General features: G+C 40.4%; 1 protein-coding gene across 7 annotated transcripts in view; it reads right to left on the bottom strand.

Moving 5' to 3' along the window:
• Positions 1-25,575, bottom strand: part of epha3 (eph receptor A3) — a 96,824-nt gene that overhangs the window by 35,161 nt on the left and 36,088 nt on the right. For all 7 annotated transcript variants that reach the window (XM_034885106.1, XM_034885107.1, XM_034885110.1 and 4 more), the window contains 3 exons: positions 11,808-11,963; positions 8,088-8,447; positions 3,067-3,191 (listed from right to left, as the gene is read on the bottom strand). In XM_034885106.1, coding sequence (XP_034740997.1) covers positions 3,067-3,191; positions 8,088-8,447; positions 11,808-11,963 — 641 coding nt within the window. The remainder of the gene's footprint in view (positions 1-3,066; positions 3,192-8,087; positions 8,448-11,807; positions 11,964-25,575) is intronic.

The following is a 25,575-nucleotide window of genomic DNA, read 5'->3' as shown; positions in this document are numbered from 1 at the left end:
CCTGCTGAGAACCATGGCCTCAGATTTTGAGGTGCTGATCCTCATCCCAGCCGCTTCACACTCGGCTGCGAACCGATGTCACTGTATTACTTAATATTATTCCTACAGTAACTCATATTTGTCATCAGAACTGTGTTTATGTATCTTGGCCTTGTCTAAGTTTGGCTTAGTTAGAATCTATCAGACCATGTGGTCATTACATCTATTTGTGAGTTTATGGCATTATTCTCACTCGGTTTCAGTGTATTGTACTGTAGCGACTGTCAGTGCATCAGTTCATTGTGTTTTCCTTATACATTTAACTTCCTCTAAAGCTAAAAATCTAGCAGTGGAAATGTTCTTTAAAAAGTATGACAGATGACATGTACATTGAAGGAAATGTATCCTACTAGAGCCTACAATGACTCAACATTATTTATGTGCTACGGTTATTGATATATTGAATATTTGTGTTCTGCCTCACATAAAGCTCCCACTAGAAAAGCCCTAAACTATACAAATAAAATACAGTCTTGTTTGACTTTTAAACCCTACAAAGAAAACGTAACTATAATGGCTTTCCTTGTCGGCCATTGGTTTGACATCAGAAATCTATTTGTCTAAAAGTAATTCATCTAGTACACAAGACGTGTTTTGGCTTTGAATGATGTTGTGTGGTTGTTTGGGAAATGTTCACATTTTTACAATAAGAGAAGCTAGAGTCATCAGTAAATTGCTATTGGATTACATGATAATGTACACTGTGTATGTCTGTTTTAAACTTGTGTAAATAAAGACAGAGAAAACCACAATCAAATCTGTACATCTTGCTAAAAGCTCTCTTTTAATCTCTCTCGGCCTGTTTTTGTATTCTGTTTCCCCATCCTGTTTATGTGTACATGCAATTATAGCTGCGTGAGTCTGAGTATATGTGTCTCTAAAAGCCTCTCTTTATGTCTCATAACTGAGTCACGGTGTGGTCTTGGTCTGGGGAATTGGTGCTCCAACTCTTGTTCTTCTATGGCCTTGATCCTTGGCATGCTAGAGGCCCTCACCATGCCACACGAAGAGGCCTCTATCCTGGGCTGTTATGGGGGTCTCCCGTGGTTGTCCCAGTTTGCTCTTTTGCATGGAAGAGCCTTTTGTCTTGGGTTTGAAATCTGTGGGTATGTATGGCTGTTGCGGAGATTCCTCTGGGACCTTGTGTGTGCGTTTGTGTGTCCTGCCCTGAGTGTCTCCAGTAATTCCTGAGAGATGATGTGATTAACAGGGATCAGCACAAAGGCCAAGAGTTTTTCAATACATATGCTGTCGCATAGATCTTCCTAAGACTCCACCCTTTCATTCTTTCCCCTATCTTCTTTTAATGAATATACATTTGTAAAGCTTGAAAAGCTCAGAATTAGACCTGCAGTGAGCTCTGACCCATTAACTTTTCCTCTCGCTCTTTTCCGTTTTAACATCTTGGGTAAGGATGGCTGAGCAAGGAAAAGAGTTTAGAGAGGAAACAGCCTCTGTTGGCCTACTAATCAAGAGATTAGGGGCCACTGCTGGCATTCAAGCAAACTGGGATCTGGGACACACGCACGCACACACACACACACACACACACACACACAAAAACACATGCACACACACACGCTGAATTGGTGTGATTAAACTTGCATCCACGGCTAATTTCACCATCAAATGTCAACCATAGCACAGCATTGGTGCTGAAAGCCAGTGTAATTCGTTCTGCACTAATTTCCCTCACAGAGGACTGAGCAACCCCACAGACGCATTTACTGTCTGCCATAAAACTTGTCTCCATTAGGGAGAGAAGAGGAGAGGAGGACAGGATGAGAAATAGGGGGAGAGATGAAAAAAGGAGATGAGAGGTAAACATAAGGGGAGGTGGGGAAGAGTACAGAGCACAAGGAAGACAGAAAGAAAAACAAGTAGAAGAAAAGAGGATGGAGGTAAAGTAGTGGAGAAGAAAGATGGGGGGAGAGGAAATGAGAGAAGGGATGAGAGGACACAGGACAAGAAATAAAATTGTTGGCTTGTTATAGTAGGAGGTGCTGGGCAACATCAGTTTCATGCCTAAAATGTTAACAGTGACCCCAAACCTTCCTCTGTGTATGTGGAAAACGGGATTGAAAATTTCAAAACTATCTATCAATGGGATTTTTTGTATGACTTTTGACTTCAAGAGAAGCTGTAAAACTTTAAATGTATTTTTCTGAGTGTCAAGAACACCCCAAAATTATCTCTTTTTTTTATCAGGAGTTCATCTATTAGATAAAAGTCTATTTGTCACATTCATGTGTGTGATGAACCAACAGGAAGTCAGCTGGATTCTGGTGAGCATGCTCAATGGGCCCAAAATATGCAGACACGTGAGAAAACCGCATTTGTTCAGCACACGCGCCCAGTGAGAAAATGTAATAGGAAAGAAAGGTTTGCAAGCTTTAAACTGTATCCAGTTTTCTTTGATACATCAATGGTTGAAAGAGCTAACCCGGTTCTGCCTAAAGGTACAAAAAAAAGCTAACTAATAATGGTTATTGTTAACTGTTAATAGTATGGATTAGATATTGTTCTTAAATTACTTAAAAGTGTGCTATACTAGCCGCACCCGAGATGGCGTGTCAATATGATGTCAAAATGACATAGATCTTGCTGGCCCGCCAGGATTTATGTTTAATTCATCGGCGCACAACAAAACAGAAAGAGGAAGCCAAGTCAAGAGATTTTTGTCTGTAGAAATAGCAAAGTCGGAAAGACTTTGCTCATTAGCAACAGCTCTGTTCATGAGAAGACTGCAACCAGTGTCGCGATCACCATGCGCAAGTATAAATAGCTACGGCTCTCTCATGATATCACATTTGCGCACGCCAGCTTGGCTGAAGCTACTGTAAAAAGGCCCTTTTATTTAGTAGCCTGATATCACAGTGGTATCCATCGTCTCATCAAACTATTGGTAAGAATGTCAAAAAAGTGTGTTTCCCAAAATGTTGAACTATGCCTTTCACGTAACGATTCTACCTAGCTCAAAGGCACATGAGGTAAAGCATTATGTATAATATTATATTTTGCACCAACCTTTTCGTAGTATTTGATCTCATAGTCGAGGATAATGCCGTTGGGTCTCTCTGGCTGCTGCCAGGACAGGGAGACACTGTTTCGAGATGTCTTCTCCTTTCTGATCACTGTTACTTGGGAGGGTGCTGGGTAGCAGACGTAGACAGACACAAGAAGAGTGAAAGAGAGAGAATGAGTTCCTTCAAAGAGAGGTTCAATAAAAGTTCAGTCCTCCGGTGTTGCATCCTGGCAATTGTGCATGGTTCCTGTTAGCCCAATTCAGTTTGCTGCTCAGTGGGGCCGCATTTAAGGCCGTGGCCCAGGGTTGGTGGGTGAAACGAGACAATGTACACAAACACTTGGTTGGTAAATCCATGCAAAGACACAGGCTCAAAGACATATAGTACTCTCATCTGCAATTCACCTCTGTGGGGGTTATGGAGTAGATCGTGATTAGGTCAGTTGATTAAGTTTTAACTCATCAATAACAAAACGTATTTTACTATTTAAAGGAAATTGTCATGAATCACTATGTTAGAGGTGTGTTATTTTGTCAAGCAAGCATCAAGTGACATAGTAAAAGTTTTGAAATGTATGATTCTGGAAGGAATTACTGAGTCATTTCATCAAATTAGTTACAACGTTTCTGAAGCTGGTGAGAATATCAAACTTCCATTCAATCGTTTATAAAATTTGGTTCCTGCTTAGATTGCAGTACACTGTAATGCCGTATGGACATGCATCACTGCTTTGTCCTTTTTGTAGCAACTATTGCTCCTCTGCATTTCTCTGAAACCTGTTTTAATTTGAAACCGTACGAGCCATCTCTTCCCCTTTCTCTCACTGCTGTCCCTGTCTGTTATGGCATGGCGCTTTCTCCCTTGCCAATCATCCCCGCCAATCCTTCACCCAAGCCTCGCCTTGCCTCGGGGAGTTCACATGGTCCCAATGTACTAACTCAACACATCGCTCCATCTATCAAGCCCTGCACCCCTCCCTCCCTCGTTCTTTCTGTCTCTCTGTTCACTCCCTTTCTCATTTCCCTTTTTTACTGCTCTCTAATTGCCAGGCAGCTCCGGGGCCAGCCCAGCATTGGAGGCATTGACTTTTAATTTTATTAGACCACAGGAAAAAACATGTTTGTCTTTGAAATGTTCAAGCCTTTCTTGATTGCGATTCTATAGCAGTGTGTGTGTGTGTGTGTGTGTGTGTGTGTGTGTGTGTGCGTGTGCGTCTATCCGTGTCTAACCTCGCGTGTATTTCCGCGGGAAGTTATTTTTTCTCCTGTAATGAATCCAGATGAAGAGAATCTGTTTCTTTACCTCCTGCTCCTCCACTCCTCCTCTCCCTCTGGTTCTGATAGCGGGTGAGGCTGTGTTTTTTATTGGATCTGTGGTTTATGGTGGTTATGATTTACTGTGTCTGGGTTGCTTGGAGGCAGCTTCAAGTTCCTCTCCTCCTCCTTTCCCCTCTTCTTGCTTCCCTCTCTCTTTCTCTTTCTATCTCTCTTTCTGCATGTCTATTGCCAAGTACTTAATTTGCTGTCACTCTCTGTTTCTCTCTGTGGTGTAACTGTAAAACTGCGACAGCATACCAGGCCCATAATGGCCTTAAAAACTGGCCTTCATTGTCATTCACCTGTAATGGGCGGGGCATGACACAGCTGTTGGAAGACATGTATTTGTACAACATTGGTCAATAATTGGAAGTAGTTTATTGGTAGAAACACTATAATTCAATTAAAAGAGATGCTGCCCAATGGGCCACACTTGCCTATCATCTGTTCTCTCTCTTTCTGCATTCCTGTTTTCTTCTACCTCAACTTTTGTAGGAAGACATCATTGACATGTGAACCCATACGAAGATGAAATATTGAAGCAATGTTTTTTCTGTGTTTCAGTCGGGTCACCAACCACATCCAAACAGGTGAAGAAGTGATTGGCCCAGGCACGTATGTGCTTTATTCTGTATGTCCCTGTGCTTTCTCCTGTCAGGCTGCCAAGTTCCGCTCCAGTTCAGACTGTTGATGTTAGACTACGCGAAATGTGGATCACAGTTACTCTGTTTTTAGCATAGTTCAGTGGACGGCAAAGGAGCAGGAAGGAGGAGGGCTATCTGACAGCACCTTGACACCACAGCCAGGACACACAGCTCCTTCCCAGGGAAACACTTAATCCAGCTTTTAACAGCTTTGGCATCTGTACATGTGTGTGTGTTTGTGTGTTTGTTTATGTGTTTATGTGACAGAAAGTGTATAGAAAGGTGTGGCTAGTGCACTGACATCGCTAATCCTTGTGACTCTCAAGGCTGATGGAGAGTGTGCAGCTGCAGGCTGAGATACTTGTTCGAGAGAGAGAGGACTGTTCGGGTGTGTGGTGTAGGGAGGTGGGGTATGGTGGTAAGGTGTGTGTTTTTTTTGCTTCTTCAGTTCTTTATCTTCTCTAGTCAAAGATGAAGCTCTTCTGATAATTGCTCAAACATTAAAGATGGGTTTTAAAATCCAGAGCACGCACAGCCCTCTTTGTGAAGATAGGTCCTCTTCAAATCTTATAAATATGCCAATCGCGGAGACAATCCACCTGAATAACCACAAAGATTATAATGGTTACTAATAACAGACTCCAAAGCAGTGCAAAACCTTTTTGTCTTTTTCATTTGGATTGTCTTTACTTCACATGTGTAGCTTTTAATCCCTCTTGCCCTTTTCCCTCATACCAATATAATTTGAGGCCTGACTTATCTCCAGCCTAGACACATGTGCACGTACTTTACGTGAACAAACACACACATACCCAAACACACATACACACAAAATCTATATTTACCTCTCATCCCTGCCCTGTCACTTTAAAGAGATCATACCTGGACCTTGTCACTTTTAATACAGCCAAAGTGTGACAACAGAGAGCACAGCAGACATCTGTCCGTATATTGTGGTACAAAACACCTTTACATTTGCATATTTATCACAGTGACAGGTCTTCTTCTCAGAGAGTTGACGTATATTTGATTGAGTGTATCCATCCTGACAGTGAGTGTATGTTTGCCCTTGAGTCTTTCTTGTTGGAGAGCTACATGCGGTATGATCCTCATTGTACCTACTAATCCCAGAAAGAAACATCTTCTTAATTACACCTTGCCTTGATTAACAACAATGTGACTAGTCCTGAGTGATTCACTGATTGTACCTGATTATAGCCAATGCAGCCATGGTAACCTGTAAATCAAGGCAGCTCTTATGTTCTTGAAACAAAGCCGGTACAAACAAGGGGGTAAGCTTCTCCTCTCTAAGCGTAGCTCCTATGGCGCCATTTTAATGCTACAAAGCACTCACCCGCTGGTGGCATTCCATTGACCGTCATTCCTTTATACGTCTCTTTGACAGCAAATAACTTTACATCTGAAGCGTTTAAAGACTCTATTTGTCCATTATTTATTTCTAAAGAAACACAACAATGTGTAAAAGGCTCCATTTCCTTGTAACTCACATTGTGGCTCTGTAGCAGACGTCTTTGTAAAAATAGGCTAACGATTGTGTCATAACCCAGCAAGTCAACAAATCAACGTATTGTCAGGAGAAGCTCGCAGACAGTTCCGACTCACGTTAGCTGTTTAGGTTTAATTACTAATGTTGACTAATATTTTAGTTAGCAATAGTTATCCTGTGCCTATGTTATCTTCTTACATATACCTACGCTCTCCTTCTCTGCAAGATTGGAAATTATTGAGATTTCTCTTGGCACAGCTACCGGGAGACTTAAAACGTCGTCAAGCTCAGTTGGAGGCTGTGCTATAACGCTCAGAACTCACCGGAAAAGTGTCTCTAATATCCTTCACTGATCTCCGTACAGAGCAACGGGATCTGTTGGTCCATTTCTTTGACTGTCTATGGGTACAAGGAGGTGCCATGACTCCAAATTAAAACAAACAAAGGGCACAAAGCAAAACGCTTCACGACATTCCAACTCCGACCACTCTGTTTAAATCCACAGCTCTTGGCATCTGCCAATCATAAACAATGTGATGGGCTGACCTCGCTGTATGATAACTTATGAGGGAACTCCCATCTGTTCACTCAGCTCAAAAACCACCTTCTATGTGCTAAACCACTTACCAAGGTTTGGAACCAAAAAAGCCCTACAGAGATTAGAGAAAACACATTTAAAAAAGAGAATAGAAGGGTTTGGGTTGGGTTTAAAATGTGACAGGTAAAAATATTGCTGTCCAGATCCAGATGAAGAGACAGATAAGGATTGATAGGAAAACAGAAAAAACAAACCCTGAAAGGCTGACACAAAGCATTACCAAACACAAAGGTAAACAGTGTAAGTGAATAGTTAATAGAGCGAGAAAAGAAATAATTGATGTACTACAGCCAGACCTTTGTTCATTCCTTACTAGAGTCAGGGATTTCTGAGGTTTGGCACTTTCAACTGCAGTTAAATTTATTTTACTCTTGGAATTTTCACAACACCCCTACCCTTTGACTACTTATTCATCTAAGGTCTTGACGCGTGGAGAAATATTTTTATAAAAGATTGATGGGAGTTTTAGGTGCCCATCCTCACATTAAGAATCAGAAAGATCAAGGTGTATATATACATACTGTATATCTTTTTTTTTTTTTTGAGAAGGAGGAAGACATTTGATCCCAGTCGTTAAACAAGAGCATAGGAGCCTGGGATCGTCTTGTAAATGTCCAGGGCTGATGGTTGTAGTGCATATGTTCAGAGCACATTAACTATAGGCTAGTGTACTATATGATAAGGGTATTTAGAAGTAGAAGGAGAAAGAAGGTGCAGTATAGAGAAAGGTATTTGCATATTATCCATGGTTCGGTAGCAATATTCTTTTTTCATTTATACAATTGCAGTTTTACCCACAGCTAAATTTTAAATACCCTTTCCTTATGCCTAGTACTACTGGTGTAGTGGTTGATTGGAAAGAAAAGCTGTGCTTTGATATGAGTGGTCTAGAATCGGTCTGATTATCTGAGTGCATTCCTTTATCCATCAATCCATCTTTTATGAGTGACATATTACCAGCTTGGTTGGTAGTGATGGTGACAGCGGCATACTGCCTCATCTTGGGTGCTTGCAATGACACACCGTTCAGCGCTTCAATCTCAAAGGTGTAGTTAGTGTGGGCTAGCAGGTTGGCCACCGTCACTGTGGTGTTTTGGAGGCCCCTGGCTCTTGGCAGAAAGTGAACATTGCTCCGGCAAGGCTCGCAGCTCAGGTTGCCACCGTTACTGCCATTAGCCGCTCCACCACGGCAGCGTTTGCACAAGACAGTGAACGTGACGTCCTTGCGTCCCCCAGTGTCCTCAGGCCAGCTCCAGTCCAGGATAACCGACGTCTCATTGATCGAAGAGATCACATTTCGAGGAGCTGTAGGGGGTCCTGGTAGGAAAAGGAGGATGAGGTCATTAGAAAAATACAATGAGAGAAATGTTTGAATTGGGTAGGAATAAGGTGGAAAGAATAGTAACAAGTAGAAAGGTGATATAAGAAAGAGAAGTGAGCGAAGAAAGGAGAGGGGAAGTTGTATTCACGTCAAGCAGAAATCTGACATTAGATGGAATTAGATTTAGCAGCAGAGTCAAGTATGCCAAGTGATACACACAACTTCAAGAATTGAAGATTTTTCTTTAAAGTAATAGCATTATTCAAAAAAGGAGTTCTCCAAAACATTGTGATGGATGAATTTATGTGTATTAAAAGTTTGGTGTTTTTCTGGGAAGTGAGTTTCCCAGGATTACACTTAACGGGGACTTTGTGTACATGTTTAGAAATCTTTACTCAAAAAAATCTGTAATGAATGCTACACAATCTCTGTAGCTGCAGTTTAATATGGTAATATCAGGGTTAATATGTGTCTTTGTATGCATGACAGAATGTGTGTTTTGCTCTCTTTTGGATCAGGAAAAGAAGAAAAGTGCAAGACACAAAAAAAGACTGTCGAACTGAGATTGGCATATTAAAGTTAAAACTGTATTACAAACAGACCTCACTGAATTTTTCCAGAATTGCTATGACTGTAATTACATGAAGAACAAAAGCAAACTGCCAAATAACTATGATGAGAAGTTGCAGGAAGAGGGGGAAGTGGGCTTAGTGGATTGTGTCTTGAGATAAAGTGTTTTGTTTGGTGGGCTTGACTTGACAAGCATTTACTTCACTCCCAAACTATGCATCGCTCCTGTCTTCTAATCTGCATTGCAGTCTTTGACTGTGTAAGAGAGAAAGCAGAAGAAAATACCCTAAATGCTTTGGTGTTGGAACAGAAAATCAGAACATGACATCAGGGAATCTGCAAGTCTCACAAATGTTACTTCTTAAGATATATTTAATGTTGGAAAAAAATGAACATGAAATAAGTTTGATACAATTAGGACCCAATGAAGGGACAAACTATGTTATAGGCTATTACATTTGGCCATTTCAGTTACTATTACCAAACTTTTGATAAAAGAACAGAATGTATGCTTTTGAGTTTTTGTATTTCAATGTCTCCTCCCCGGCCTCAACAGAAATCACAAAATGAAACTTTTGGCATCCTGTTACTATCATCAGAAAGAAATTTGAGTACAAACAGGAGCGCATCTCAAAATAATTGTGGAATATATCTCAACCATTGAGATCAGTGCTAACATTCAAGGGGCTCTCGGTCAATTCTAGTCAAACAATGAAGACCAAATCATTTGTCAAAACCTCAAGAGAAAACAGGTCTCCGTTATTAACAATGCAAATAATACCCTACTTTGTGTATTCTTAAAGTACAGTAAGCCCTATTTCCACCAACTGCGGAACAGCTGCGGATCCGCTCCGGAACGGTGCCGGAGTCATTAGGTTTTGTGGTTCTGTTTATAGAAAGTACATCCTGTTATAGCACAAACGTGCATTCCAAACGTGAATTTGCGAGATCTCGTGATTCCTTGTGACTTCAGCAGTCAGTTATGGCCGCAGCCGTTCTGAAACAAATCCGGACCTGGTGGGTACCGACGGACAGCGGGCGCAGAGCCAACACGCAGCGGGGCCGACTCGCTGCCATTCCGAAGTTGGTGGAAATCTGGGATAAGGCTATATTTCTCCAATACTAATCCGACCCTGACAGTCCTCTGGCTCACCTTTACAGCTTACTCCCTTGACCACATCAAACTTGTTACTCATATAATATATTAGCTGCACAGGCATGCATATGCACATATGCAGGCAATTTAAACTAATTCCAAATGTCAAAATAATAAATTGGCATCAAGATTAACATGTGACAATAATTATGGTTTATAAGAACTCAGGATACGTGCTTAATCTCCAGTCCCTCACAAAGAGACGTGTGTTTTAGCAATTCTCTTTAGCTTCTTTCCAGCTTAATACTTTTCACTTGAGCTCAGTACATTTTTGAAAAAAAAGCGATTTCACCATGTCTTTCAGAAAGTTACAGCAATGGTGATGGTCAGCAAGGCAAACTCACACTCAATGTGTTAGTTTGGAGGAGGTGCTTTGGGATGCATACACTGATGCACTTTTAATAGATTCTTCGGGGGAGACATACAATACTTAACACACTATTATGACGGCTGTTACACAAATGTCCCATGTTGAATACAGCAGGAAATACCATATAGCTGACGGTATTTTTTGTAGTATTTCGTTGTTTTTAGAGTTTTTGCGTCCTTATTTTCTTGCCAACATTTTCAAATTTCCACAGTCAATTATAGTCAACCTCTATCCCACCGCTAAAAGTATAATCATGATCATTATCTTCTAAAAACGTATCTATTCATTTGCAGCCCTGGTGTCGTTCAATCCGTCCCAATAAGGTGAAATTTGCCTAGTTGACAAGATGGCGTTGAGATAATCACAACAGGGACCTGACAGGACTGTCTTTCTAATTAGAATCTGTCTATGGCTGTGGGCGTTGATTTGTATTTTCTACTGTTCTCCACACGGTGCAAGATCATTTTTTTCTTCCTAACCCATTCAGTAACGGATGTATCCATAACCTGACATCAGGGAATGCAGTGATTTATAGTTTTATGGGGAATGCATTTTGGAAGCCTCGCAGGAGGCATCTGCATCTGCAATCCATTTGCTTCACAGGGAGACAAAAGGGAATCATGCAGGGAGTAGAAAAGGTGATAGAGAGAGTCTTTGGGCAAACATGGCTTTGGTGATGTTTAAGTAATAACAAATGTTGACCCTCTTTATCGGTTAAAAAGCTATTTTTACTCATGAATTGATAAACAATCCTTAACTGAATTATGTGTACGACTCAAACTATGAATAAGATTCCTCTGACTAGAATAATACACTCTAAAAACAATACAAGCCTCTTAAACTTGTATAGATACTGAGTGTACGCAAAATATTTTTAGTCAAATATCTTTTTGTCTTGTACATGTAGCTATCCCTACAACAATATGAAGCATGGACAAACTATTTTGCACAAAAATCAGTGTAAAAGGCAGCTGAATGCATGTTCACCATTATAGGACACTTAAACTCATTGACAGCTAAATGAATGGGTTGCAGCATCTCTTCAAGGCAAGGTTAAGAAAGGTTTCATTGCATGTTTTATGGGCTAATGAGAACAGCCCACCCACACCACATCGGAGGGTTTCTCCTCCTGGATATCTGATATAGAAATAACATGAGTAGGTAAGGAAAGGGAGGACCCTGAATGACATCAGGATGCAACTGACTCCTCATCACATAGCCCCAAATGTTGAGCTAATTGTAATGTAAAAGCACACTTACGTGTACAGGCCATGGACGCAGGGTCTCCCTCAGCACGGAAGTAGTTTTTCTCACAGCCACAGTGCAGCGACCCCTCATGGTGGGACAAACTATGAGGCGGACACTTTGAACACTCCATATTTCCAAGCGTAGACTTGTAGAAGCCCGCCCTGCACACTGGAGACAAAAGAACACAGACAGATGCTTGAGTGTCACGCTGAATTAGCACATCAATAGCTATCTAATAGCTGCATTCTTCGCCGGAGCACCTACAACAAGGAAGAAAAGAAAAAAAATGGGGATTATTATTATTTTTTAATGCCCACACACACAAACACACACACAGACATATGTAAACAATGCAAATAGAGTGAATGTAAATCTGCTGTTAATGTAAAAAGAACCCATTGACTGCTTGTAAAAAACAAAATAATAATTCTCTGAAATGTCTTTGTCTTTATTTCTCGCTCTCTTCATCTCTCAAAAGGCACAACATGAATAATGCAAATGGTCCCCTCAGATAAAAGGAGTGTTCTCTTTAAATATCTGTGGTGTTAAATCTGCATTCAGCAGCTCTTTTAACTCCTACTCACCACAAATCTGTTGCAATCTGTGTAAGTAGGGTGACACTCCACCTGTGTAAAGTGTATTGCATGTGTAAGCGTATGTGTGTTTGGGTTTCTGTGTAGGACGAAACATCAAACATAAGTTTCCTTTATGTTTTTTTTCTCTTTTCTCTGTCAACTTAGTTCCACTGCGCTCTTGTATTGTCTTTTCTCCTCTTCTATCACAGGTTGAAACCGTTGTCATCTTATCTACACTTGATGACGGTATACAAAGGATTGAAGCCTACAAAAAGCTTATCTCCACGATGGTAAATGTCCATTTTACTGCCCATAGACAGCAGGGTTTTACACCAACAGTACTGTACTTCCAAGCACTTGAGGTGTTTCTACTGCCATTACACATTAACTGCAATACACAGACAAAAAGCTTCTCTCTCGCTCTCTCTCTCTCTCGCACACACAAATGCGCACACATCCACACACACTTGATTAAAAAAATGGCTAGCACCAATAGCAGCAAGCCAGCAGAATGTGTGGGCTCAGCAGAACAGGTCTGACAGATCCCAGTGGTGGACAACACACTTCTGCAAAAGCCAACACTGCTGATACTACTGCCATATCCATCACTGACACTGGCACACCAAAGTCCCATGCTGCACTAAACACTCCTCTACCTCCCCTTTACAGAGTGTGTGTGTGTGTGTGTATGTGTGTGTGTGTGTGAGTAATGGAATGTGGAGCGGGTATAAACAGCCCAATACAATCCTACTGCTGGAATGACAACCACAACACTTGCTGACACACACAAAACAGACCACCCTGATTGGAGGACAAACCAGGAAATTAGATGTGACAGCCAGCACCTCCTAGCCAATCAGGTAACAGAAGCAGCAAGATATCAACTGGGTCAGCAGAAATGCCCAAGGAATATAAAACAGAAGAATGGACAAATTGTCAAAAGTTAGAATGAATTCATCTCATAAAAGTGGCCCTAAAGGTTCACCTCTGGACACCACCAAATATTCATCGGACAGTCAAACTACTGGGCTCAAGTCCAATTGGATCTGTTTCCATTTAGTTGCTGTCTGAAGCCACTTCTCCTGACATTGGTCTTACTGCGCATTAGAAACTAATAAATGATGGAGTTATTAACATTCACAGGGAAAGCTGTTGGCAAGATTTCTTTTAGTTTTCATATTCAGATGTCCTTAGTCACATTTATTTAATTGTGGATGTGTTTTTTTCTTGTATTGCTTAAATAAAAAATAAAAATGAAGACAAATGAAACAGAACAAGACAATTTTTTTAATCTCAAAATGTGAAGTTGTAGGCTTTAGAAATGTAGACTTTTCAAATCTGTCTGTGGCTGTCAGCCCCGAGCCCATTGGTTCTCACTGAATATTGTTACTCTTTAAAATGGGAGACAAATGGGGCAAAATCATTACCCTAAACAGCTGGGCATTGTAATTATTTTTTGCCAACATTACTCAGGAGTAAATGGTGCATTTGTTGACTATTTTTGCTCTGAGTTAATACACATTTTGAGAATTGTTGCTCATGTGTGGTACTGGGAGTTCAAACTACAGTACATGAGGCATGTTCATTGTAATGTCATCCTGTGCAAGTGTGTGGCTATATTGATTATATTATAATAGTTTTTGGACAACAGTGGAGGTAGTACAAAGGAATGTGTTCTATATTTATTTAGCTACACCAAAACTAGTAGTAGTAGTAGTAAGAAGGATAGATGTTTTAATATTAAAGAAAATATAGCATATCACCAGACGTAGCCTATTCTTTATACATGGCCGAAACATGTTACTAGACTTGTGCGTATGACTGTGGCAGATCAACACTCCATCAACTATAAAAACCAGCCTCAATTCCACTTGAAAGATAAAAATATATGGGGACTTTGCAGTGCATAACACAGCCGTGAAACTTATTAGGCACAGAGAGGATCCCATAAACTTTCAATGTAAAAATCAATGACCAAAGCTGCACTTACAGCATGAGCTTTTCATATGACAGTATAGTGATATGTTGTATTTCCTTGACCGCAAATCCTAAAAATGTCTTTATGACAGTTGGAAAAGGATAATAAAGGCTCTGTTTATTCCCTGTGTGTGTCTGCCAGGATAAAGAGCAACTCTAACGGAGGCTGATGGTAAAATCAGATTCAACACGCAGGAGGTTAACTAATCATCTAGTGGAGAACCGTAGGGCAACGTGTAGGGGTGGACAGTATGATAATGTGTGTGTGTGTGTGTGTGTGTGTGTGCGCATATATGCGTGTGCATATGTGCGTGTGTGCGCACGCCCCAGTAGAGGAAAGACAGCATTTCTTTAGATGTGTGATTAATTAAGGTGTGTGTGTGTGTGTGTGTGTGTGTGTGTGTGTGTGTGTTTGTGAGTGTGTGTGTGTGTGTGCGTGTGTGTGTGTGTGCGTGTCTGTGCGTGTGTGTTCACAAGAGCATCACTGCCTAGAGAAATGGAGAGAAAATGACATCTTTGCCAAAGACAGAAATATGAAGGTTATCCCCGCTGAATCATCTTTTATTTATTTTCAAATGAGTACCAGCAACAAGAACAGCATGTAGAACTGTATCACTGTATCACTGTAAGTAGTCCTTTGTTATACACTCACACACATCTCTCTCTGAAACACACAAACACAAAAACACAAAACTCTTGCAGTACTCACACACTCACAGGGGTCTAACACAATGTCTTGCTACGTTCTACATAATGACAGCTGAAACACAATCTGTTTATTCACTTTCAAAGAGCAGTACACACATTTATACACAAACACACACACACACGCGCTCACAGTGCACATGTGTAGACATACAGCTGCACCAGACACATGATATGGTGGTTGTAAAATAACTGGGGCTGCAATTTGCTCAATCAATAGTCTGGGTCATTGGAGACCCTCATCAATAATTAGCATGGCTGCTAGATTGGTCTAGTGGTCACATACATGCAGCCCCTCCTTTTTTACAACATGTTAGTTGAAAACCTGACCTGACCTTGGTTAGACCAGATTTTGTTACTATGCATCTTTTGAATGAGACCGATTTCCAAAGCTTTACGAGACAACATATATCATTTATTGTCTAAATTGGTGATCCAAATGCAACGATAATTCCAAATTGCACAAGTTGGGAGCTACAAAGCTCAGTAATGGAAACATGTTTAACATCCACGGTCACTGTGTGAATAAATGACCTCACCTTTAGAATCACAAATCCATTTCATGATTATAACCGAATTAGAAACATTGATAAGCCTTTCATAGAATATAGCGTAACCATCATGTGACCGAAGATTACACCCAACATGTTACTTCTCACATGAATCGTTACTGGTCAATTAATGGGTGTCACACAGGGAAAGTGAGAAAGTCTTCCTTTGACTCCTGTCTTTGTGTCAGCCTAACCCCAAAGCTTTGCTCTGCATCTCTCGCTCTTTCTCTCTCTCGCACACTTCAAGGCTCCATCTGGCTGCAGCCGAAGCAAAACCCAACAATTGATTCCCTGTTTCCATACCACCTCCGCCTCTTTTCTTTTTCAATCCAACAAGACCCCAATGACTTTCACTCCCTTTCTCCTCCCTCTCTATCTTCCTCCGTCTCAACCTCCCCTTCCTCCTGCCCACCCTCCTCCAGTTCTTTTCTGTGGCTTTTCCATTCTCTTTCTTTTGCTCCATCCTTCGTTCCTTAATTAGAATAGCTCTCTTTGAAATGGAAAAGTTATTTACTTTGACAGCTTAGGCATTTGGCTCGCGGTCTTATCCGGAGCCATTTGTAATGTTACTGGAAACATGGCAACAGTAAACATCACACCCCCTGCCATGAAATCCCATTCGGGCCAACCAAGAACAAGCTACAGAAATCTGGAAGGTCAACATTTTTTTAATGAAACCATGGTATATTTTGGTGGGGAATGTTCACTGCCTGACAATTGTGTCATTGGCTAAAAATAAGCCATCATGAAACCTTTACAAAAAGTACCAGTAAATAAAAATGCAAGCATAGCTACATTTTCAACAACGTTAAAATGACTACATTGCATCCACCGTCACATCAGTTTAACTGTTGAATGGCGTAATGATTTGGGGAATATTTTCAAATTTTCAAAGACACTGAAATTTGGCAGCCACAATACACACTGATTGTTAACTGCATTACGTTTTTTTAATCCTGGAAGACTTGACCCTGACATGGCTATAATAACCAGCACATACATCACAGAAACACGATATACTGAAAGCTTCAGTTCTCTCTTACAGACAAAGTGAAAAAGCAATCTATTATGCTGAATCCCAATCAATTAGTCCGTAACCCAATAAAATGAACTCATTTTTTGTCAGAAATATAAATGAAAGCAATCATCAAAATTGATAGGTTGTGTCTTGCGGCAAATTGCTCAGCATTCCATCTCTCTTATGTTCAATTATTTTGTCATTTGCCATCATAATCACAATGCGAACATATTGCAGCTTATACGTATGTCAGTACGGTGAATCAATGTGCTGTCGCTTGCCAGTGTGAGCAGAGAAGTTATTCTGTACATCTGCAGGCGTTCCAAAGCCAGTAACTGTCCAAACTAAAGCTTTTTAAGTAATTCTGATGAGAGCTGCCAAAGATAATCAGAATATAACAAAATGCCTGTAATGGGCTCTCTGCTCTTAATGCCTGTAATTGGCTCTCTGCTCTTAAGGTCATAATTGATGATCATGTTATATTGTGGTTGTTTCAGTCCTTTGCTGGCAAAGCATGAGTTATAGAAATGATCAGGTGGGATTTATCAGCAACATTCAAAATATTTAGCGGTTTATTTATTGATTTGTTAGAGATCAGAATGACTGTACAATCTGCAGTAACTGTTGAAATCTATCCGGCCAAGCTGGAATATTATGAAACGGGTACTCTCTGTAAATCAAGTGTTTATGATAAAGGGGGGAAAAAATCCGTATTCTCAGAGAAATTTTGCATTGTTTCACAGAATGAGCTTATCAGTGACACATGAACATTGAATTTACTCTGAACTTCCTTGCACACTTTGAGGAATTACAAGACTGTAAAATGTTTATTGTTGTTTTTATTCTAGAAATACAAATCTAATTACATGGCTAAACATGTAACAATATTGCCGTACCAATCCTATGTTTCCGGACGATTACAGCTCCCTGTTGTATTTCAAATCAACCTTATTTCAAATTTTTCACCAAAACTAACAATTCACCGGCTCTGTGATAAGAACAGGAGCAACAGGACTCATCTGTGTTCAGAGCAACCAAAAAGGGGTCATCAGATCAATTTCTGAACGCAAAGTTTAGTTTTACCATTGCCATGATCTCATAGGGTGCATTTTCAGCAGCCATAGAAATGAAGCAGTTGGCTTCATCAGCTGCAGTAGAGGGCCAGAAAAGAGGTTGTGATGCTAACTGCAGGCTAATGGCCTGGAGAGACCCTGCTATTCAAATCTGTTTATCTATACACACTCAAAGAGACTCTTCTGCTGCCTAAATGCATTGTGTGTGTGTGTGTGTGTGTGTGTGTGTGTGTGTGTGTGTGTATGTGTGTGTGTGTGAGACACAGAGTCCAGAATACTAATCATTATACCACACAGCTACCAGCAGTCTATGTCTGAGTGAAAGAAAGTTACCGTGTGTGTGTGTGTGAGTGTGTGTGTGTGTGTGTGTGTGTGTGCGTGCGTGCGTGTGTGTGCATGTGCGTGTGAGCATGCAAACTGGCATGGTAAACCCTAATTAAGTGATCTGATCCAACAGAGATTTGCATAATAAAGCAGCCTGATGAGCAGGACAAGAGTGGGAAGAAAGGAAGTAGAGGATCATGAAGGGATGTAGAGGAGGAGGAGAAGGATGTGAGGAGGTGAAATAAAGGTGGTAGAGGAGGAAGAAGTACAAGATGAGGAAGGTCTACATTACATGTATTGTAGCAGACAGGAAAGCAGAAAGGAAACACATGCTTCTTAGTAAAAACACTCCAAGCCACACAAGCACATTATCATTCAAACCGACCAAATACGTGTGTGTGTGTGTTTTTTGTGCGTCAAGGTTTTCATGATTCAACCAACCTGTGATATTGTGTTTGTTTCCAAAATTATACATGTTGTCCACAAACAAATTGATTTAAATTCTGTTCCAGATTAAAACACAATTATACTCAGTAGATGAGCAGTATGCCAGTGATTAATGTTATGTCATAATCAAACAAGCAGTTTAACCAAAGTGTTCCACCGGCAGTAAATTACATTTTAGTAGCAGCAAATAGTGGCCATTATATTTCAGTCTAACCTTCATGATAAAAAAGAAAAGCAACCGAACTATCTCTCTCTTTTAAGATTACAAAAGTGAAGAGGAAATAAGCAAAATCAACCCATCAAGAGGTCTAGCAGAACACACTTGTTATACTGAGCTCCTGCACTGTGGTGTTAGCCTGAGATCATGTAAATCTAATAAAAACAATGAGGGGCATGGCTAATTTACAATATCTCAAGATACTCTAACTTTCAGGTTTATTGAGATTTAAAAAAAAATACAATGAATTAATTAATATAATACCATAAATCTAATCTAAAATTTGAAATCATATTTTTTTTACATTATTTATAATAATTAGCTCAATGCATGTCTTTTTAAAAAGTACTACTGTTTCTCTTTATAGAATTTCATTATGACAGTATGGAAGCATACCACATGTGGTGTCCTTCTTTAAAACTGAACAAATTTAGTATAAGCGAAAAAGCAATTTTATTAAACTTGCTGCTGTTGTGTGAAGGACAATAAACTGGGGCAAAACAGGGTGAGCCCTGTACGAACCCCCCACACACAGACAGGCATGGTTCAAGTCCCTGCTGTATCCCAAAAAACTGTTTCCTACACCCTCCACACTCCAGAGATCAGCCAGGTCAGTGAGAAAATACAGGACAAACCAGCACAAACACACTCTCCAAACACACACACCCACACACACACACACACACACACACACACACACACACACACACACACACAAACATACACACACCCACACACACACCACACACTGAAGTGATGTTAATTCCACTCCATTTAACTGATGTGGGGGAGACTTTATCACAACATGATCTGTCATTATTACATATCTGTTCAAATCACATATTGATCACTTTGTTAATTCAAACTGCGTGTGTGTGTGTAATGTAGGCGGGGAGATGGAGAAGGAAGAGAGGATGAAGGATGAAGAGCAGGGAGACAGAGAGGGAGAGAGAGTGGATTATGCATGCATTGTGTTGTGTGTGAAGATGGCACTGACCTCTTCATGCCCTCTCACTTGCCCAAATGCAAACACCCAGACAGATAGACACAGACACACACACACACATTCCACTGTTACACCCCTTGGAAACACACTGCACAACCTAAACAGCCTTATTTGCCTCCACTCATCCTTTACAGAACTATTGTGCGGCTTTGAATGCAACTGATAACCAGCCATGTATCACCAAACACACAAACACACTAGCTGTTGTCATCTCGGAGATTTAGAGTCTAACAGACCATTGTACCATAATCCCATGTGTGACTCTAACAAAAGTCACCGGTGGCAACCATGTAACCTTTTTCAATCTGATATGGGAAAATTGATGTGGAATCTTTTGAATCCCTGACATCCCATTGGCAACTAGGGGACTTATACAACTATTGTTACTGAAATTAAATTTTAAAGTAGCATTATTATATATAGGAGTACAGTATAAAACAAGTAAAATGTAGTTATTCCGATTCCATTTGCATCTTTCAATAACAATAAATAAATGTGTGTCTAGAGTATGTGTGTGTGTGTGTGTGTGTGTGTGTGTGTGTGTGTGTGTGTGTGTCAGGTCCTCTATTTGTGCCCCAGGAAAGTTGTATTGATCAATTGCAGAGAGGACACGCTCTACACTTTGAGAGTAAATAGGCCATCTACTATGCTGCTGGACACACACACACACACACACACACACACACACACAAAAATGGTGACCTACTTCACTCAATGTGCTCAGTCGGCAAGACTTAAATGAAGAAACTGACGTGAGGCATTTTTATTATCACATTGATGCAAGACAGCACCTAAACGCAAACAACTACACTGTCCTTAACCCTTTCATAAATACATATGACTTAATACATACAGATTTTAATTTAAATTAAATACTATAAGTGAAGTCTTTAGGACTGGAATTAAGCATGAAGCCAAATGTGTCTAATGTGTATGCTATTTCAGAAGCCTTTTTCACCATTATATTCACACATTTCTGCATTTTCTCAATTTAAAAAAAAAAGAAAAAAAGATATTGCATGCAAGTGAATGCATTGAATCTTTATTTTCTATTTTTTGGAATGACCTCTTCAATTTCATCTCTTTGTGTCTAATATAATTCATACAGGTGTCCATATGGTTGCTGACACTGAGTCCCCAGTCTGGGAGAAGCTACACTGCTGATTTCTAGGTGAAGAACTGTAGCGGGGCCCACTGGGAAAGAACATTTTCATTGCTGAAACACCTGAGGATGGCTGAAGGACACACACACACACACACACACACACACACAGATAGGCACACACACACACCGGTATATGCATATGCTCACAGACAACAACACACAAGTCTCAGTACGTGGCTGCTACCATATGTTAAAGAGCCCCCAGGCTCCTCTCACTTCAGACAACATCAACTGAAAACTAGTTTTCACTAGTCTAGTCCTCACCCATCATCATTGTTTGGGGACTATATAGCAGGATACAATTGAAGAATTTAATATACGTATTTTACCCAGTCTCATGTTTTCCCTCTCCCTCTCTCTGTGCTGTCCCTAATTCATATCTGATCAACAAAACTTAGTGTTGATTTTCCCTGCACTGGTGCTCTGCAGTCTGAAATTCAAAAGTCTGGTTTGCATCTGTTGCTACAGGAGACAATATAAACTATCGTAAAAACATGGACATGATCCATAACAATTTTATCCACTTTTAGTTTCCACTGTTCTGCCGAAGCAAAAACTGATCCTTGACTTTTAACTCTTCATAAAGCCTTTTATATTTCCTATATTCTTTTTTTTCATATTATGCTTTCAAAATGTGCATTTCTTACATTTTAAAAGCTTGAAATGGAAGCATGTGTGTTGGGACAGGATTTGAAGTTCAATAGAAAACCCTATTGCAAGCAGCAGCGATCAGAAGGGCCACAGGTGGAAAACAATAACACAGAAAATAAAACTGCTTCTTCAGCTAAAAGTACTTCTCAAACTACTCATCTCAGACCACTTCACTTGACAATAATATACCATATTCCAAATAGCACACCTTACATTATCTCATTAAGTCACACCAAAGAAAATATTTCACATGTCTCTCATTTTCTTCCTCTGTTCTCACCTTGAAAATGAGCATCCCCTATAATCTGTGACAGATGCGGTAAGGTCACAATATATTTGTTAAGGTCTAAGAATTCCTCTGTGTAGCCGATGCCCGGGGTGGCTAATAGGATTCTCCTGCATGCCGCGGGGGACAAAATGAGACGCAATTTGATCAAGGTTTCGTATAACAAAATGATAATCACATTCACAGCTTCATGCCAATGTCACAGGCGCTTCCACTTGCAGTGATGAGCATTCAAATTAGCCCTATCTCTTTTGATGCCTAGCTATGTTCCCTGGTGACGCTCCTAACCTGTGGCATTCTTTGATGAGAGCAAACAAATGAGAAGAATTTTAAACAACAGCAAGATACTAAAAGTCACAGACATGGATGTGTGTGGGTTTGTTCAAATTTGATCTTGTATTGTGTAGTTTTTTCTCTATCATTAAAATTATTATCATTCATTAAAAAAAAAAAAATCAAGCAACCAAATAACCACAAAAACCTGAAAGCTACTGAAAAAACATCCCTAAACCAAGAGCCTCTTCTAAATGAACACTTGTGAATAATTAGTTGTTACATTGTTTAGACTTGTTACCTGGAACAGTAGCCACTAATTGTTTAATTTTTTTGTCACGGAAAAGCACATCTAGTGGATAAAAAAAAATTTAAACATCTTACCTTGGATGTGACTTTATTTAGCTACATAACAAAAAATATCACGTCCTACAGTAGGAAGACATATCCACTTTCTTTAAGAAGTTGTCATGGTGGCTCAATCTTAAAATAAAAAAAATACATCCTCAACTCAGTCTGCCCTGTCGTTAAGTCTATGCTAAACACATAGCTGAAGTAAGCTTTTTTTGCAGTAAGTGATGGTCTCTGGAATAACTCTCTATCCCAAAGTTCTGGGATTTGCTTTGGCTACAATGTTGTGCCTATATTGGGTCTATAATAGCTAATAATGTGAGTTCTGTGTTTTGGTTGGATTCTAGTGAGAATGTGATCAGGTGGTGTTGGTGAACGCTCCGGGGTGTTTCCCTCCCTTGAACCCCATGCATGCTGGGACACTGTCCAGTCCTAGCTTGCATTGGGTACCTCTGGAAAGGATTAAGTGGGTAGAGATAATTCAGGAATTCCTAACTGAACTTCTAAGTTCATGATCCACTCAGAGCTGGTATCCACAGCTTTGAGGAAATTGCTAAATGAGGTCTTCTCAGGTAATGTGGAGTATTAGTGTATGAGGAGGTTATGGTAGTGCTGAACTACTATGTGAATGTGTTTGTCCTGCACATGTAGAAATGTATTTGTGTGTATCCATAGAAATGTGTGTGTGCGTGTGCGTGTGCGTGTGCGTGTGCGTGTGCGTGTGCGTGTGCGTGTGTGTGTGTGTGTGTGTGTGGGTTGCAGGATTCCAGGGGCAGGTGTCTCAGCAGTGGTTGGGGAAAAGCAGCGCTAAATCACTCCTCAACTGACACACCTCACCACAGGGTGTCCCACCATGTGTTACAGCTGAGGGAGAAGGGGGGAGGGGAGGGGGGACACGCAGGGGTAGCGGTTACTGGGTCACAGAGAAAGAGATAAACCCCTCTATAAATCAGCGAGTTGTGATTTAGGTGTATGTTATGCATGTGTTTTGGTATGACACAGAGAGAGTGCGAGACATAGAGAAAGAGAAATGCTACATGCTTGCCCTTGGAATTGTGTTGTGTTACTGTAGCGTGCATCTGCCTCTGTGAATGTGTGTGTGAATGACAGACCAGCGCAGGTGAACTACAGACAGAGTCAGACATCCTGGCACGATCCAAGTACACATCAAGACTCTCGTCTTACAGCCTCCCCAATTCTCTTCTTGCTCCTCCTCTCTCCGTCCCATCATCCTCAGCTGCTGCAGCCTATTCCATACACACGATTACACATACATCCAAGGGTGCAAACACCTAATTAACAGTGCTAGTGAAGTAAAAGAGCTAATGAGTATCATTCATTTTTCGTCAGTGGTAAGTTTTATATCAGGAATAATTTCCATTTTTACACTGAGTGTGTGTTGTTGTATGTTACATATCATCCATATCAAATACAATAAAACCCGCCCTATCAAGTTAAACACACATGTACACATACACTACAGTATACTGTGTACAACCACAGGCACAGAATCCCACTGAGTGTGTGAGAAACATTTCTGTGTTCATCACTGATGACACAAGCATGGATAGTATTCACATGGGTCTATTCAAAACAAACTTTATGTACTAATCTTAGCGTGTAAACACACACACACACACACAAACACACACACACACACACACACACACACACACACAGACATGCAATTGCACACAATTCACACAACCACTCAACCAAGGATGCTGTGGAGATCCATTAGATCTTTGTTAAGCAACGCACAAGAGGCCAATTAGAGATAACGAAAATAACTGCATAGATTAAATATATGAAGACTATTTCGGAAATGAGGCACTCCTGAGACATACTTATAGATAAAGAAAAGCTACAATGTAAATGTATTGTTGGAATATAATTGCAGCAATTGGCAGGATCCAAGCTCCATGGGAGCTGAGACTTAATTCCCCAGTATAGCGTTACAGAGTGGCCATGTGTTGTATTTTATCTTTATAATTATATGTCGGATTAAGAACACAATTATCATTAGATTTGTATATCCTTACAGAGAAGAGGAGGGAAATATAACACAACATATGTAACAAGGTATGAAATAATAATACAAAGGTATGATACAAATTGATGAAAAGAATTTAGTTTTGTTTTGACATTGGAAAGTTAAAAAACAAATGCAGTACAAATCCCCAGAGTATCACATTCATGTATTACCTTTGCTTGGGATTGACTAAGTCATGACTTTATAAACTTTCATTTCTGTGAGTTTGTGCCCTCGAGGTGCAGAGCAGTGGGTGTTTGGTGGTGGGGAAGAGACACTTGGAGAAGTGCAGGTTCAGCAGAAGTGTATTTCCTGTGTGGCACCCTGCAGAGCTAACGTTAGTGGGAGTCTGTGGAGCCCCAGCTCATCGCAGTGGGAAACAAAAGTTAAATCACCAAATTGTAGTCGTCATCCTCCCAAAGCAATGCTTACAAGTTTCACCGAAGCTGCTGTTTTTGTGCAAATAAAGTATGCTCAGTCTTTTTAGCTAACAAACACACCCTTGCTGTGCCCGAAATGACACAGTCTAGCACAAGCATTGAGAACTGTTCGCCTCACACATTTCCTTGTTCTATTATTACCATTCTTGGATCTGTGTGTATGGAGTTGGTCATACTGATAGAGATATTATTTGTTGAGGACTACAAACTGAGTTAAAATACAGAGTGCCTCTTTGACACATCAACATATAATACAACAATAACACACATTCATGCGCACACACACACACACACACACACACACACACACACACACACACACACACACATCTGTCTTTCAATCAAAGAAGCACTTCGTTGGGCAGCAGAAACCCACGCTGACTCACACTGTTGAGATGATATTGGCCTTTTTAATAGAAATCAGATACTGGCCAGTCTGTGACATCCACAGCTTCCTCCATAACCACTGCTAGTGAAACTTAACTCAACACTCTATAAAACCTGCAATTAAACCTGCCTCACCCCATCTTAAAAAGCTGCAGAGTTGTACTGTCCCATGCTGGTCTAAATCCGAAAGGTTATCCGTCCCAGGAAGAGTCACATGGCAGAAACCCTTTATGCATCATATTGTCATTGCATTATGTAAACAGAAGGGCTTTTATTAGAACATTTTTGTCAAACTCTTCTCT

Source organism: Etheostoma cragini, chromosome 11, assembly GCF_013103735.1.
Source record: "Etheostoma cragini isolate CJK2018 chromosome 11, CSU_Ecrag_1.0, whole genome shotgun sequence".
In the NCBI taxonomy this organism is placed as follows: domain Eukaryota; kingdom Metazoa; phylum Chordata; class Actinopteri; order Perciformes; family Percidae; genus Etheostoma; species Etheostoma cragini.
The sequence above is the reverse complement of the archived record's forward strand: the minus strand, read 5'-3'. Positions and strand labels throughout refer to the sequence as shown.